The sequence below is a fragment of the Marmota monax genome, unplaced genomic scaffold (assembly GCF_021218885.2).
Source record: "Marmota monax isolate L192 unplaced genomic scaffold, Marmota_monax_Labrador192_F-V1.1 WCK01_AAM20220418_F8-fsc00083, whole genome shotgun sequence".
Lineage (NCBI taxonomy): Eukaryota > Metazoa > Chordata > Mammalia > Rodentia > Sciuridae > Marmota > Marmota monax.
This window is the reverse complement of record NW_026692848.1, coordinates 3,329,556-3,348,115: the sequence shown is the minus strand read 5'-3', so window position 1 is coordinate 3,348,115 and position 18,560 is coordinate 3,329,556. Positions and strand designations below refer to the sequence as shown.

General features: G+C 38.3%; 1 protein-coding gene across 10 annotated transcripts in view; it reads right to left on the bottom strand.

The window, feature by feature from the left end:
• Pde10a (phosphodiesterase 10A) overlaps positions 1–18,560 on the bottom strand; it is a 534,453-nt gene that overhangs the window by 98,727 nt on the left and 417,166 nt on the right. For all 10 annotated transcript variants that reach the window (XM_058580935.1, XM_046449363.2, XM_058580942.1 and 7 more), the window contains one exon: positions 1,451–1,571. In XM_058580935.1, coding sequence (XP_058436918.1) covers positions 1,451–1,571 — 121 coding nt within the window. The remainder of the gene's footprint in view (positions 1–1,450; positions 1,572–18,560) is intronic.

Here is an 18,560-nt window from a genome sequence, read left to right as displayed (position 1 = left end):
AAGGAAGAAACTAATCTCAGTGGAAGAATATAACATGTATGAATTCTCTATAGTGTGACTCAGATGTGAGCCTGTTGAGTGGATCTGTTAACATGACCAGTGTCATGCACTGAAGGGACAAAGCCATATATGGCTTCACTCAGTAACAGGGTATTTCCACATACTCCTCATCAGTGACTGCAACACTAAGTGACATCTTCAAATGCATACAGCAGGCAACATGCCGTGCAATAATGTACTTTGAACTTTAAATGTTGAACTTTAAATATTCAGAATTTCCACAGAACACTTTTTAAATTCAAGAATTGTATTTAATTTTTAAAGTATTATAAATATTAATGGTGATAGTCATAATACTGAATTACTGAAATAAGCATCAACCAAAAGGGGTGTACACATCTGCATATCCACTGACATGAACATAATAGATCTGAAATCACTTCATGTCATCTGAAGCAATCACCACAGCAAGGAATAGCATTAAGTCTTTCAGGGACTGGCTTTTTTTTCTTGTTCTGGGGATTGAACTACTCAGGGGCACTCAACCACTGAACCACATTCCAGCTCTATTTTTTGTATTTTATTTAGAGATAGGGTCTCACTGAGTTGCTTAGCACTTCACTTTTGCTGAGGCTGTATTTGAACTCACCATCGTGTCTCACCCTCTGGACCTCTGGGATTACAGACATGTGTCACCACACCCATCGGTTCAGGGATGGCCTAAATTTAAACCCTCTATTTAACTCCTTTTTATCTCTGTGTCTTTGGGAAAAACAACTAACTTCTGTCCCATGGCTTCTTCATTAGGAGAATGGGGATAAGAACAGAAATGACCTCATGAGGCGATCATGAGAACCAAAGTTTGTGCATGGAGTCTGCATGGGGAGATGTCTGACACAGGGTTAAGTATGATAAACATTACTATTAATTATTATGTCATCAGCATTCTCACTTCCAAATAAAACTCAAAAGATTCAATTTTCATAGTGGGTATCCTAAAAAGTCATGTCCTAAAAAAAGTGCACCCTTCTAAAATCTTATTTTTCTGATACAACTTCCCCATTCATTCCCAAAGTAAACCACTGATTATCTAGGATATACCCAAATAAGTTTAAAATGCTTGTTTCCTTTAAAAATTAGTGGTTTCCTTTATAAATGTGTCACTTAGTTCAATAAACAAAATTTTCCAAAGAAAACTTGGTATTAATTAATATCATAGTATATTTAATTCATGCAACAGGTAGATACTTATTTGAAATCAGATGATTTAGGAATTTTTTAGGCTTGATGTTTCATAATAAAATATTTTTATTACTTAGTCTGGTATAAAAGCAAATGAATGATTTTCATCACCCTTTTAGTTATTTTCTGCCAGTTTTGGTAATGTGAGAAAAGAATATTTGGTCAAATTTGGTCAAAATTTCCCCAGGGAATATAAAATATTTCTTACCTATTTTGATTATGCTACTCAATTCATAGAGGAGCAACTGGTTATCTCCTCCCGTGTCCAACCGCTGCTCAATATAGCTGTTCAGCTCATACACGACTCCCTGCATATTTGTATCTTGGTACTTTGAATAAAACATAACAAAAATAAAGGGAATAGTTTAATAAAATAGAATAAAAATCCCTTAGTTTATAAAATATGCAACTAATGCACATATATATATAACTTAAAACACTAGCTGTTTGTTACACTTTATAATTATACAGTATGATTTAAATATAATCTATAATATAAAATGAATATTTTCAAATCATTAAGACTTATTTAGACTCACCTATAAACTGCATCTAAATTACTTACTTATATTAAAATATCCAATGTCAAATTATAAGTTCATTTCTGAATTTTTATAAATATCAGCAACTTGATTAGTAAAATAATACAACAGTTTGCTCAGCAAGACAGAGCAATATGCTAGGACATCTTTCCACAGGCACTGCACTGGGAGACTCAATGCCCCACCCCTGGCTCCCATCTCTGTGGCTCAGGACAGGAGTGGAAGGTTTGCACTGTGGCTGTGGTCACTGCAGCAGCCCATAGCAAAGCCATACCCCAAACTGTAGTAGAGCTCCAAGGACAACAGCAGGTTATGGGGAAAAGCCACCCTTACCCTGCAGCAAGCTACACTCTTTCTTCTCTAAGATAATGAAAAATACTGTCTTCTCATTCACCTCCTTGATGCTAAGCTTGCCTTACTAAACCACATTCTCCAAATAACAAACATTATAAACTTTAAAAATTAAATAAAATTCGGTTACCCTTTGGCTTAAAATACTCCTAGGACTTCCCATTGTGCTGGGGATAACAGATGGATTCCTCTCATGATGGACTCCTACACCACAAAATGTGGTCACTGTCTACCTCCAAAACTTCCTTCTTAACTCCTCATTCTCCTCTCTGCCCTCACAGTCTCAGGCGTGGCCACCTCTCTGTTCCTGGAGCACTCAGACGCCTCTCACTCCCAAAGGTCTCCTACTTGCTATCACTAGCACTGTGCTCAATATACATCTGTGGAGTGAACAAGTAGATAACACTAATCAGTCGATCACCTGACAAATGACCATGTATTAGAGTAGCCACTCTGTTAGACACTAGAGACCTCACAGAGTGGACAGGACCAAAGTTCTGTCCTCTAGGAGCTTACATTCTAGTAGGAAGAGAATCAATAAGTAAATAAAGCAATTTTTATACAGATGCACAGTGGAGATGTGGAATCCATTATGTTAGCACTAGGCTGGCTGAAATCTGTCCCCCAAGCGGCCTATACTAAATCAACTTGAAATGCCAGAACTGCCCTAAGTTCAAAGACTTAGCAAGATGAGAATAGCATTCAACTTACCATTGTCTAGTTATATCCTACAGAAGCCCTTCTCGGTACACATAAAGAGCCCTATGGTGGGGACCAGGAATGAATGTGGGAACTGCTACCATCCATGCATATTCCCCAAATATACCACGATGGGTTCTTGTTGAGGCAGGGGCTCAGTAGTAGCACTTCATGCCCAGAGACAAGGTGAGATATTGACACACCAGACGGAAACGAACTTGTAATCAAATGCTGTGACCAGAAGAGATCTTTAGTATTAGCTACTTGATCATGGTGTCCCTGAAACTCAACAGGTCACCCTACTAAAGTTTTGGGTTATTTTTGTTTTTCCCTTTGTCAACCAAGAAAAGTTCTGGCTTAAGTGAAGGAAAAGTCAGAATACCTCAACGAAGTCCCAGAACTGAGTCAATGCATAGGCTGGAAAGCTTGAATCAAGAAAGGTCTACTTGAAGAAGGATCTTGATAGATAGCCAAAATGTACAAAGCAGATCTTCCTCCTACCTTCCCCAAAGAGACCTGTAACCATCTGCCTGGGTAGTCAGTGGGGTGGGGGAATCACTGGACACTGGCTTCATGCTGATACTAATTCTTGAGACACCCAATGCCACCCACTGTGGTGTACCACTCAGAGGGTCTTATAGAGATCAGAGGATCAATGGACTTTTAACTTACGTCCATCTCAAAAGTGAGCCCCAATGGTTTCTTATCACCCTGTGATGACCACATTTTGGTAGAATGAAGAATCTTGACATAGAAATAGAGTGAAAATCTGAAGAATCTTGACACAGAAATAGAGTGAAAAAGTGAAATTTATAGAAGTCTCCCAAGTATAGAGAAAAACATAAATAAATATGATCAAAAAGCAGCAAAATAGAAACCTTCCAAGCAACTCCAGTGCTTCATAACCAACTTCAGAATTCAATGACCACCCTACTGGGCTCTCACCTGTGGGTGCCACTCCTTGCATCCCTAAGCCCAGGCCTCTCAGGCTTGTGTGCTCTGCTCCCACGTCAGCTGCATTTTCCTGCTTTGCTGTGTGCAGCACCCAGAGGTTAGTCTGCCCTCCCTTAGCCTTGTGGATGCTGCCTGCTTTGTTGGACATTATCATGATAAATTACCGGTCCTGGATAAGTTCTGTGATTTTTTATTGCTAAAACTTTATTTTGCTAACAGCCATAACTCTTCAGTTATTGGCTACCTCTAGACTTTTTCCAGGTCCTTGGCTTACAGAGGTACCAGTGTTATGGCAGACTCTACACCACAATCACTGGGAATTCTGATGCCTCTATCCAGTACTGTGTGTGGTCCCAAAAGCTCATGGTGCTTCCTCTGACATTCATAAACAAGATCCAAGTTTTGAAAAGTTCCAGATAAAATATTCTACTTTAACATAACTCTATTCTCTACTCTCTTTTTTACCACTAATCAGAACTACTAGTTCTGTATTTTCCCTTAAAGTTCTTGGAAAGAGCTCTTTTGAAGATGAAGCTAACTCAAAAGGAAAGCTGAGCCAAGGGGCCGAGAAAAAGTCATAATGCCAGACCTCGAACCTCTACATCCAGGCATGCAGAAGTCTTCACACCTCAAAGTCTATCCCCAGCATTTCTTCTATAGGAACAAGCACATTGTCTCAGTGCCTTGATTTGCTTGTCAGAGAAGGGGGAGCTTTAGCTAGTTTTAAGGTGGGCTATTAATCATTCAGCAAGTGATATACAGGTTGGTCTGTCTCCAAAGTCTGACTAGATGATGATTCTGAGAATAAGCTGTTTAGTAATGTCCTATAAGAGGTGCTGAGATCAATAACCAGCTGTTCTCTAACTCTTTTGGAAATAGGTTCTCACAAACAAATGAGAACAAGTAGACATTCTGGGATACAGAAATTTATCATGAGATTTCATTTCATGTTTCTGGGCTTTATGTTTTCTCATCTGTAGAAATACTGCTGAGAGCCATAGCCAAGTAAGAATGGCATTTTTGGTTGAAAGGTGACCCTGCTCAGGGATTAGGGTGGCTCCAGGTTTAGGGTGGATCCTGCTGGATTAGGGTGGCTCCGGGGTTAGGGTGGATCCTGCTGGGAATAGGGCATATCCTGCTGCCTCAGGCGCCCGCTCCTTGAGTTCCCGTTGAGTTCCCGCAGGGTTCTGAGAGAATTGGTACGCAGAGCCCGGTGAAGGGAGTGTATTTTTCCCAGAACGTGTGTGTAGAGTGTAGGTGAGAGTTCGGGAATAAAGAGTTGCTGTTTGAATCTACAAGGCTTTTGTGGTGGCTTGGTTATTTTGTGCCCAGACAGACTGCGGCAAATAGAAGGATGAATTACATTATCTTTAAAATCCTTTTCAGTACAAACTTTCTGTGATAATCTATGACCTGGGTTTTAACTTTTTATTTATATTAAGCTTCAAATTCTATTTTTTAAGTGATTATAATAGCATAATTATTATAATAGTAAAATATTTTACTGAGATTATTATTCTATTGGATAAAATATTAATTCTCAAATATTAAAAGGCTAGTGAGTTATTCAAACCATAATATACTGTAAAATATGAAAAATTTTTTACATGCCAATGTGCAATGATAAGCATAATTATTGTTTGCCATTAGCCTTATGGATATGTTGCTACTCATTAGTAATGTCATGAAAAGGAAGTCTGAGGAAACAGAGATGAATGTGAATCACACACTTCTAAGATTTTCTTACAAAAACCACATGATAGAGCTTACTAAGATAGTAAGCTGAATTAAATAAACTTTCAATTATGTGTCTTGACTAATTTCAAAAGAATACGGATACTAATTTCAAAAGTATACTGATATATTTTTAACCAACTAATGTTAAGAACTTGTATTTGGATAGCATTTTTACCTTCAAAAAGTTCTTTCACTATCTTTATTCTCAGAACCCATATAAAGCTTATGCTGGATATAACTGTGACATTCATTACTCAAGATGAGATAGAATTCCAAGGGAAAGTATGGTGGCACTATACCATTTCCCAAACCTTAGATCACACTGGACCAAACCATCTTCACACTGATACCATGCAGTACTTGCCTGTTATTTCAACAACTACTGAAAACATAACTTCACAAAGATAATCTCAACTAAAGGGCTATAGCCATCAAAAGTGAACTCCCAACTGTATAATGCAAAAATAAATAAATAAATAAAAAGTGAACTCCCAACTAACGCCAAAACTGTGCACTATGTCAAGTGTGACAGACAGATATCACTGCTGCCCATGAAATTTTAATAAATCCTGGATCATCCCTGTGAATTTGCTGTAGTGCTTCAGGGAACCACATGAGGAACAGTTTGGGAATCAGGAGGATAGTCTTTGTTTTGGCTCAGGAGAAGTAATATGAGATACAATGAAGTATTATTGATCCTTTGTTCAGAAAGAAACTAACAGGTATTCTAGCCAGGAGAGTAAGTGTTCCTAGACTCTTAAAGTCAATTAGGTGTTTAAAAAATATTAAAAGACCACTTAGCCAAAAGAATTTAGAGGCAATTTAAGAATCAAATGATCCCTGTTAGCCCCAGGCACCAGGAGTTCCAAAAGGGCAACAATACACTAGGGAAAAAAATGACACAAATCGACAAAGATTAACAGCCTAAAAAGGAACTTTGCTTCTCGAATAAACCTTAATATTTGACAAAGATCTTTAGATTTCTCTCTCTCTCTCTCTCTCTCTCTCTCTCTATATATATATATATATATATATATATATATATATATAATCATATATATATAATATATATAATCATATATATAATATATATAATATATATATAAATTATATAATTTTATATATATAAATTTCTTTTTTGACATAATTCCAATCATAGAATACTGTAAGAATAGTGTAAGAAATGTCTGTATATCTTTTACCCAGTGCTATAAACTGAATACTTGTGTCCCCTTCTCCCACAAATTCTTATGTTGAAATCCTAAATCCCAATAAGATGATATCAGGAGGTAGAGCATTGGGGAGGATGATTAGGCCATGAGGATGGGATCTCATGAAGGTAAGGAGTGTCCTCATAAAAGACTCTAAAGAGCCCCCTCACCCCTTCCACTACCTGGGAATACGGCAGGAAGACAGATGCACATAAGCCAGGAAGCACTCTTACTAGACACTTCAATCTTGGACTTGCAACCTCAGAAATATAAGTAATACATGTCTACTGTTTATGAGGCATCCAGTCTATGGTACGCTGTTACGGCAGGAAAACAGATTAAGATACCCAGATGCACCAATAGTTTACAACTTTAGGTATCTTATCTTTCTCTCTGTACATTCTATGAATAAAGCTGTTACTTCTATGTATATATGTACACACCCACAAAACATTAATGAGTATTTTTTTAATATTTAAGAGCAATTGTGTGCTCCTATACTCTCGAACACTTCAGTGAATTTCCTAAGCAAAAGAACATTCTCTTACATAGTTGCAATGAAATTATCATGATCAGGAAATTGCTTCCACAATATAGGCAAATTTTAAAATCCATTCACATTTGATCCACTGTCTCAATAGTTTCCTTTATAGCTAGCTCTCTCCATTCTCCCTGGTCTAGGTTCAAATACCAAACCATTATATTTAGTTTTTAAGTCTCCTTAGTATCTCTCAATGTGGAACAGATCCTTGCCTTTTCTTTGTGTTTCTTGATACTTTTGAAAAAAACACAGACCAGTTTGAATTTGTCTGATGTTTTCTCAAGATTAGATTGAAGCCTTTCTTTTGTACTTTTTTATTTCCAACAGCAATACAATCAATTGATGAAGTTAGAATTCCATCATCTCTTCTCTATTTATTACTTGGCATTCCATTGGGAAGAGAAGCTTTCTATTTTCTTCACTGATTCATTCATATGAATATGAACTCAGAGATTCTTATTTTATTCAGCAACACATTATCTATTAGTATCATCATTTAATTTGATGCTCCATCAGGAACCGCTCAGAGAGAACTACTGCATCCTTCTGAAACATCCTCATGATTTCCCTTCAGCACTGTTTCCTCTTCTCATATTTTGCTAGCCCTTCAATCAGTGATTTCTAATGCTCAAAGAGGTTCCAGTTTCTTTTAGTGAGAAATGGAATCTAAACTCCATGAGCTGCATGGAAATACGCTCACTGTTCTCCACTTAGAAGCTTCTCTCACTTACATACATGCTGCATACATATTAAGGTGCATAATCTAGATACACATACAAGTGTACATAAACATGTATATGTGATTTTATGCTCATTTCTTCATTTAGATATATACATACAGAAACTAAAAACCATGACCTCAATCTGATCACCTCCGAATCCACCATCCATCCACCACATGAGTATTCTAGAATTTTTCATTTCCATATTTGTTATCACCTCACCCAACAGTTAAAAAATCTGGCTAACAGCCCTCTTTGGCATGAAGACACTGCACACTGCTGGTCTGTCCTGCTGCTGCTGCTGGAGAGTCCAGTGACTATTTCCAGGTTGGGGCTATTATGAGTAAAGCTGTGATGAAGTCTTTTGTAAACATAAGTTTCAATTATCTTAGGCAAACACAAAGAGTAGAATTCCTGGGTCACAAGGTAAACATAGGTTTACATTTTCTTTGCAAGAAACTGCCAAACTTTTTAATCCATACTTTTTAAGTATAGAGTCATCAGAATGATTTAGAAATTTTATAGCAAAATAAATCATAAATAGGGACCATTTAAGTCACCCAAACATCATAGGCTGAAAAATCTCTACTTCTCCAAGCATGAACAATCATACACACAATTTAAGAGATCTGTGAGCTCTGGAGGCTCCGACAGAAGAGCATGGGAACAGTACAGAGGATGACCCTGGCCCTTTCTAAATGCTTTTTAAAAAGGAGACGATCATCATTATACAAAATACATGTATAAAGATGTGAATTTGGTGTCAACATACCTTATATACAAACAGAGATATGATAAACTGTGCTATAAAGGTGTATTAAGAATTGTAATGCAAAAAGAAAAAAATAAGAGAGCTCATGTATAATGGCATAATTTGGTGTGAAAATACTTTATATACAGAGTTACAAAAAAATCGTGCTGTGAATGGATAATTATGAATGTAATGCATTCCACTATTGTCATGTATATAAGAAATAATTTTTTTTTTAAAAAAAAGGGCTTTAAAATCCTAAATGGCAAACATAGGATCAGTAGATATTCATCCTAAGCCCATTCCAGCATTACAAAGAGAAAAAGAAAGAGCACCTGACCTCAGCCATTTTACAATGTACCTGAGAGCACTTCCTGTGCTCCACACCATATGGAGGGAGTAGAGCATGTTTAAAAGAAGCACAGTGCAGAGATTCAGAAGAAGTGCCTTAAAGAAAGCTAGAAAAGATGAAGACAATTAGAGGAGAACACAACTAGAGTGAAGACAGAAGAGCAGAAAGCAGAACACTGGACAGGAATGGTCCCATCTTATTCTCAGGATTTCATACCCAAAGTGGTAGGAGCAAGAGTACAGCGCTTTACAAACAAGTGAGCACTGAAAATACGTCAGCTCAATTCAAGGACACAAATAATAAGAAGTAATATTCCTAAAGAATATTAGCATTTTCCAAGGGCTAGGACGAAAAGGCCAGCAAAATAAGAGGGGCTTTTCAAAGAATAACTTAATTTAGGGAAAAGGGAACCATGAAATAAAATGGTTTTAAATCACTGGTTGATAAAGCAAACACCCATGGCAAGTTTAAATGGTTATTAGAAAAATGACTATCAGGGACAGTTGAGGAATGAGAATGTGAAGGATGCCAAAGAGGCAGCCCAAGTCCTTTACCCACAGATGCTTCTCCCCAGCAACATCTGAAGCATTGTTGTATCTATCCGTTACGGCTCCTACTCTGATGGAGTTTAAATCCTTGTTGGGGAAAAACAGATATACAAGAAAACATCAGCTAGTGGCAACATGTATGGCAAAACTAAAACATCTCTGATACCTTTGTTACCATCTTTAGTCACTGAACTGAAGTCTAGGAGCAACTAGATTTCAGACATAACCACACTATTACTGGATTTGTATCCTCTTTCACAGAGTGGAGAAATATGCTCAAATCAATGGCCTTTAAACAGCCTTTGATTTAGTGGACCAGGACCAGCCATCTGTTTGGACTGAATACAATTCTTCAGTTGTAATAATTTTCAAAATCTATAATCCGCTATAGATTTGTGGCTGCCAAGAATGATGTGACAGAACAAGTGGTAATTTAAAGTCTTGCAAAAGTGGAATGTGCTTAGTTTCCATTTAAAAACCTTTTGTCATAAAGATTTGATAGTGTTTTCTAGCTTAAATGATTTCTGCCTCCTGCCACAGAGAACAAGATGAGTAAGAAGACATCTCCTCTATGCACCATCATCATGTTGTTATCATGGAACCCAAAACAAGCTTTGGCCGTGTTTTTAATCTATTGTGGGCTCTGATTTAAGTAAAAACATCACCATCTCTAACAAACATTTTCCAGTAATTAAACTGCACACACAGTTTCCATGTAGCAGAATAGTGTGTTCATTTACTGGGAAGCATTTCCCACCTACCTGGCTTGGGAAGCCATGAGCTCAGCTGAACAATCTGAGGTTCCTAAGGTTTGCAATTAGTAACTAGCAGCCAACCCTCTGAAACAAAGTTCAGGCTCAAGCAAGCAATCCAGAATTGGTGATGGGAATTTTTATTTCAGATTGTCACAAAACACAAGTTCAAGTACCTAAATATCTTTCAAGCTATATAATAAGAAGAGTGTGGACTCTACTTGAAGGCATCCTGTGGTGTCTTCCTCAGTAAGGTCGATGACATCTTCCATCTGGGTGGGAAATGCTTGCTGGGCTCTTTGATTTTCAAAATTCAAAATGTCAGAATTTCCCTTTGCCTGACTGGAGCATTACATCTATTGCCTGTTTCTCTGGCTTCTAAGACTTACAGATCTGTTGATAATCCACATGAGTGGATACCTGCTTGCCCTCTGGGTACTTGTTCAAGTGTTATCTTGAACTCTCCAAAGCCCATTTCATGGCCAGAGCCTGACTTAAAGAATTTTACCTGTAGGTTTAGGGAGATTTAAAAGGAAAAGCTCAAACTATGGAACCAACCAAGGAGCCCTCCAACAGATGAATGGATAAATAAATTATGGTATGTTCTATATGATGAAATATTACTCAGCCTTAAAGGAAAAAATGAAATTATGGCATTTGCCAGTAAATGGATGGTACTGGATAATACTGTGCTAAGTGAAATAAGCCAATCCAAAAGAACCAAGGGCCAAACATTTTCTCTGATATGGGGGTGCTAATTCACAATAAGGCGGGGGGAGAGGTACTTTGGATTAGACGGAGGGTGGGGAGGGGAGGAGGTATGGGGGTAGGAATGATAGCAGAATGAATAGGACATTATTATCCTATGTGCATGTTTGACTACATGACTAGTGTGATCCTACATCAAGTGCAACCAGAAGAATGAGAAGTTATAGCCATTTATGTATGGTGTGTCAAAATGCATTCTAATGTCATGTATAATTAATTAGAACAAATTTTAAAAGTTTTTAAATTTAAAAAAAATACAAATAAAAAGAGAAGCCCTCTCGGTGTTGCCCACAAGTCCCCACTCCCACCTGGTCTCACTCAGCCAGTCCTCAGCTAGAAGGAGGGCACTCCAGCTGATTCTAGTAGCTGCCTCCTTCCCTTCACAATGAACCACATTTTAACACTATGCCTTTGAAACTGACAGAAGTTGCTATCAAAATAGCTACATTAATTTAGATTTGGGCTTTTATGAAAATCAATATTAATAAAAACTGCCCTGAAAAAGACTGATCAGGATCCTTCCCTTAGACAATATGTGAATCTACTTATTTCAGCTTATGCCTCACCTGAATGGAAAATAAAATTCAAATTTTCTCCTCATTGGTAGAAAAATACTGACTCTTACAAGGTTTTTTTTTCCCCCTTATTATATTCAACTGTTTTATTTGTTTGGCTATAACTCATCTTTCTGATAAGCATTTAGAAGACCCCCTTTTACATGGCATAGTAAGAAAAGAAACAGAAAAACAGAAACAGGTCATTAGGGAGGCAGGAAAGGCAGAGCCACATATGTGGGAGGCTCCAGAGGCCCTCTGGGAACTCCTGCGCATTGCGGCTGCCCTGCTCTCTGTCCTGCATCACCTCCTGCATCACCTCCTGCATCACTGCATTTGCTCTCTCTACTGGTTCATTTCCACAAATACACAAACATACTGTCATTTACTCTATTTTTTAAAAGAAAAATGCTCAAAACAAAATATCTGTCTTACTATCCTTCTATCTAGTTACCAGTCCATTTTTCTCCTACTCCCTTTCAAGAGGCAAAACTCCATAAAACCGTCTATACTTGCTGCCTACAAAGTCTCATTATTTTTAAAAATAATTCTAACCACTCCAGTGAAACAGAAGTATATAGAAGCATTAAAGAAGTCACTACACACCCCACCCATGGCAACTCTCAAAGTCACCACCCTTGAGTACCAGCAGGAAGTAAGCTGACTATTGTCTTCAATTTGAAGCAATTTCTTCACACCTTCAAGGCACAGTGCCCCTGAGTTCTCCTTCTGCCTCCTGGAGACTCCTTTTCAGTCTCCTTTGCAAATTCTTTCTATATCTCAGGCTTCTGAATGTCACATCCCAGGGCTGGTCCACATTCCCAACTGGCCTCACCCTGGCTCAGGAGGCTCTTAAGTTACCCATCTTACTATGAGTCTCAAAGTTAATGATTCTAATCCAGGCCATTTACCCAAACTCCAGGCTCATGTCTAACTTAGTACTTAAAATCTCCATATAGAAATCAATTACCCATCTCCAACTTAGCACCTACAAAACCGAGCACTTGCAGTGACTCCTCACATGCAGGCTCCCTGCCCCTCCTGCATGTTCCTCCTCTGGATATGGCAACCACCCCTCCATTGGCTCAAGCAGAACCCAACTGCAGCCTTTCTTCTCTCTGTTCTTACATCACACATCTGAGTTAGTCAGCAATTTGCTCTCTGTAATTGAACTAGACTTCTCCTTGTCAATCACCCTTGGCAATGAAAAGTTATTCTTTTAAAGCACTATTGAATTCCTTTACCTAGGATTTCTGTACTTATGTCTGCACTAATAAAAATGATTAACAGCCTTTTAATTTGTTTCATTCGTTGTTTCATCATCCCATATGTGGAACACCTATAAAAACTTAAAACTGAGCAACAAACATACCACTTGTAGTAACTTTGAAATATTTATCATGTTCACAAAATCGAAAACTTGGGACTCAGGTGTGTAATTTTTTTTCCCCCACAGTACTCTAGTTTTTCTATCAGGAGTAATCTTCTCTGGGATGACTTCATTACCTAGTTTTTGAAATATAGACTTTATGCAATGTAGGAATGTCCGAGATTTTAGGTGGTTTTCTCTAATTTTTAAAAAGTTTTTCCATTGGTTAACAGTGTATTGAGGTTTCCTAATTATTCTTCAATTAACTTTGATAATTTATAATTTCCTCAACTAACCATGTCATCTAAACTTTCTAATATACAAGGCTATAGTACTACCTATTAAATAACTAATAATCTCCTTATCATCTACATTATTCCCTTTTTCATTCCAAATGATTGTATATTTTTACTTCTTATAAAAAAGTAAAACTAGTCTATTTTATTGATCTACTTAGGTAACTACATTAGCCTTACTAATCACCTCTATATTTTAAATTTTGGTCTAGGAATTTCTTTCATATTTTATTAATATGTCCCTTTGCTTTTAAAACATTTCCTTTTAGTTTGTAAAATTAATACAGGCAACCTAGAGAATAGGAAAAAATATTTTCAAACTGCATGTCTGACAAGGGGTTACATAAGGAACTCATGTTCCTTATACCTAATATTTTGTTTGAACATGTTCCCAATACATAAGGAATTAAAAAAAAACTCAATAACAAAAACTCTTGATTCAAAAATGGGCAACAGACATTTCTCAAGACACACAATGACTAAAGGGATAAAAAAATGTTCAACATCACTAATCAAGTAAATGTGAATCAAAACCACAATGAAATATTATCACAGTCCAATGAGAATAGTTATCATAAAAGACAAACAATAAGCACTGGTGAGGATGTGGAATAAAGGGAGCAGTTGCACACTATTGGTGAAAATGTAAATTAGTATAGCCGCTATGGAAATCAGAATGGAGGCTCCTCAGAAAACTAACAAGAGAACTACATAGGATTCAGGATTCCATTTCTGGGTATACAGCCAAAGGAAATGAAGTCAGCATGTTGAAGAGACACCTGCACTCCATGTTTACTGCAGCCCTATTCAAAACAGCCAAGTAATGAAAAAACCTAAATGTTCATCAATGATGAATGCACAAAGAAAAGGTGGTCTGCATACACAGTTGAATACTATTCAACCATTAAAGGAATTAAATCCTATTTGCAAAGACACTAGATGAAACTAAAGATCACTGTGTTAAGTGAGATGTGCTAGGCACAAAAAGATAAGTTATTCAGGGTCAGAAGATATAACAGCAATATGAGAAAGTGAAAAATTGTGACACAGAAACCCAGTGGGATATTTTTAATCATTAAAGACAATATGAAGACTGCATAAGGTGATTAAAATGTTTACGGCATTATGTAAATTATAATGAAAATAGCATACGTATTGTAATTACTACTATGTAAATACATATTGTGCAAAAGAGGCCAGAAGAAATATTCACAACTGACTTTACTGACTTTTTAAAATACTTCAAAGACACAGTTTTGATTTTTTTTAAAAATGCAAGTACGAATGACTCTAACTGAATGAGAGCAGCTCCAGACAAAGTGGACAACTTGGGTCAAAGCACAGGTGGTGGAAGGGGCCTCCCTAGGTGAGTCAGAGTGTGACACTTAACCTCAGGTGCAGAAGTAAGCAGACAGCTGAGCGGGCAGACTGGTGTGCAGCCCAACACGACAAGGGGCTCCTGTCGGCTGAGCTCAGGCTTCACGAACGCACAGAGGAAGATGTGACCTAAGTCATGGAGGCAGGGCCTGGGCTGGGGCATCTGTGAAGAAAAGAAGTCGAGACCACCTTCCTGTGAAGAAATCTCATCAAGCCTGTGTTACCAAGCAAGGGCCAGCCCCATTAGCAAAGAAAGCGCATATTTGACAGACAAAACAAAATGAAAAGGACAAGGACCGCCACTGAAGAGGTGACAGGGTTCAGAATCACGTACTGGCAGTGTCTCACCCACACAGTCTTTCAGTGGCTTAATGACTTTTTCAAGACACAGGTATTCTTTGCTTTGAAGTCTTTCATTCATTCAAATTAGTAACACAATGTTGCTTTCCAAACAGATTCATACAGAAACTCCATAAATTCTAAATTTCATCGTCAATGACTGATTAGACATGGTGCATAATTATGATCACAGCTAATCAGAAGTTGCTGAAGCTTCATTTGAAGTTGTATGAGGGAGTTGATTATATCAATCCTCTCATTTGGGGAATGACAGAGTTCACTCTTGCATTGGATTGAAAGAGCTGAAGCAAGAAAGCCTCAGGATCCCCCCTGGGCCTTGCAGTTGCAAGGTTCATAGGCTGCATTCTGAGAATGGATGTCAAGTAAGGAAGCTCCGTCCAACTCCTCAGGGTCCGACACTCTGTCAAAATGGTTGATTTTCCAAGTAATGAGTCTACCGATCAAACAAGTACATAAAAAAGGATTTGTACAGCAAGGAGAAAAATGTGTGAAAGTACAGAAATACACCACAAAGAAGCAAAATTCAATGTCATAGAAACTTTTTTCCTTCTTTGTAAAGCAGAGTATTGCTCTTACAGTTGGAATTTACAGTAAACACATTTTGAAAGTAAAAGAAGAAACCTAATTCAACTTCTCATTAGGCTGAATGAGGTCCCAACTCCACTGTCAGTGTCTGTAAGTATTTGGGCACCCTTCTTAGATTTAAACTTTTGAGTGACATCGTCATTACAAAGCAATGACTTCAAATAAACTAGAATCTATAAATGAAACTTTTAAATACACTTCTGACATTGAGATGAACAAAGAAAAAGCAAGATAGAGAAAGACAGTCAGCAAGGGTATGAAGGTTTTGAGCTGACACGTCTTGGTGCTTCCCTTGTATCACAAAGGTCAGTGTCACCAGGGCCTCATCCCTCGCTGCTCCTTGTGTGCACCCATCTGACTGCCCTGGCACCCCTCTCTCTCCCTGCTGAAAACCCTCCTGCTGTGTTGGGAATTCCTGCCACCAGCAAATCCCCCCTCATCTCAAATATGCAAGGCAGGAGCAATTTGTTTCCTTCTTGCCCTAAACTGGACCCTTCCTCCCTCCTGGGAACACTTCTTCCCGTGACAGAAATGATTACCACATAGTGTGAAGTTGATCTGTAGGTGTGTGGTTGTGAGTAGCAAATAGCTAATTCTTAGGTACAGTAAACAGATATGTTATTACCACACAGAAAAAAAAAGGCTGGCTACCTCCCGGAAAAGCAATTATTTTATATTTGTCAATCTATGACCTTCTCCTCCCTCAATTCACTATATAACCATAGAAAAGTAAATACAAGAAGAAAATAGGATGACACCAGGTGACTATATCTGCCACATGCCATAAGTTTCAAGACACCTTTGCTGTATGGTACACCAACAAAACCCAAGTGAAAAGGGCTTACCAAAAGCTTAGTTAAAATTCCCCTTCCTCAAAAAAAAAAAAAAAAAAAAAAAAAAAGATGCTGTCTGTTAAAGTAAGTAACTAATATTTGAGTAAAAGCAGGGACAAAGGAATGCAGTTTAATGTCGTAGGAGCGGGACGTGAGTTTAGGCTGGGTCCACAACACAAACACACTGAGCGGAAACCCAGAGAAGCCTCATGAGTCACCCAGAGAACTGAGCATCCCGCTAACCTGGCACACAAAACACTAAATGAAATGGACACAGTCACTCTGTCTAGGCCAAGTTAAAGTGAAGACAAGATAATGAACTCTGGATTCCAGTAGAGCAGTTTGTTTCAGTCCACCCAGAGAAAAATCAAAGTGATAACTCCCTTCTGGGAATGTCCACATCTCGAGTTCCCACGGGACTCCTTTATCAGTCACTCTAAAATAAAGTGGTGCCACTGAACCACATTATCTACCCCTCCAACAGTGTCTGACAGGACACTGACACGAACAGTCAAAACAGATGAGGAAAACGTACAGTGGCAGACCTAATGTCATTCAGGGACAAACACTAAACACATATCAACAAATGCCTCCTCTGACATATATAACTACATTGAAAAAGATTAAAGTGTACCCAAACTACCTGAGATGGGAGTGTTACACCAGTGTATACAAGGTAAAGGCTAGTGGGGACGACATGGGAGGAAGGAGATATGCAAGATGAACTCTGGGAAAGCATTTGCTGTGAACTCTCTCAAGAAAATTCAAGTGGAATGAACACTATGAGATTGTCAACGCAATCCTAAGACAGGCTGAAATGAAGAGAATCACCCAAACACATATGTGATTTTAATTAAAAGTGCCATTATGAATTTAAGTGAAATTAGAAACAGAAACAAGGGAATTATGCTGAAGTTCAAGTCAACGACACAGAATAAATGTGAGTGTTTCTAGAACAAGTACTCAAAGAACAGAAGAAAAGGAGAGACAGGTACTTGGTGATCTTGAAGAGAATGAAACAAATGGGGAGAATCAAGGCACCAGGAAATGAAGGTAAGAAGACTGTGAACTAAAGAACGTCTTTTACCATGGTGGAGAAAGCTCCTGGATACTTGGCTAAGTTAATAAAAGTTAAAATATTTACATATATTATAAGAGCAAGTGATAGTTTTTATAAGTATTTAGAAATGAAAAAAAAAAACCCATTTTACTAAGAAAAGTGAGAATGGGCTCAGATTTCTCCCTCACAACTATGGACATGAGCGTGTCAAGAGAACACCCGCAGCAGCCTTTGGAACGCAGACCAGCTGCCACCTGTCTTCCTCGAGCAACTCGGCACCCAGATTGTCTCTCGTGTTGGTGTTCTCTCCCCTTCTTGTCAGGAATCCTTCTTACTTCTAAACGGGAACTGCTTTATCACCACAGCAGTGAGAGTCACTCACAGCGACAGGAAGGATTCAGAGTGCAGCTTCCATGAGAACAAGGGAGGCACAGAGAGGGGGCTGATCCTGGGCTCTGCAGTCTCCCCAGCCTGCCACCCAGGACCTGGCCACTTGCCCCAGGTCTCTCCTCAGGAGAGCTCCCCAGGCCACACACCCAGCCCAGCACCACCCTGGTGGCCTGCCCCTGTCTATCCCCACAGGCACGCGCTCTTCATGTGTGATCTCTGACTCAATCCCCACCCAAGGCAAATGCCACAAGGACAGGAATTCCTTCTGTCTAGTTTCTCGATGTTTTCCAAGAGCCTAGAAAAGCAGGGGCGGAATTAGTATTTGTTGACATATGATTAGAAAAATATATGAGACTGGTCAAAATATGCTGGCTTCAAGAAAGCATTCAACATAATCTCACATTATTAACCATCAGCACTGGCCTAAGATAATTTTTTTTAAAGGGCATAGAAAAACAACTAGCAAAAACTACTAAAAAGCGTGGCTTAAAATAACACAGAAATGTGTGATCTGTTAGACAACATAAATGAAACTGAGACTCTCAGCAGGGTGTACAGTCCTGCCA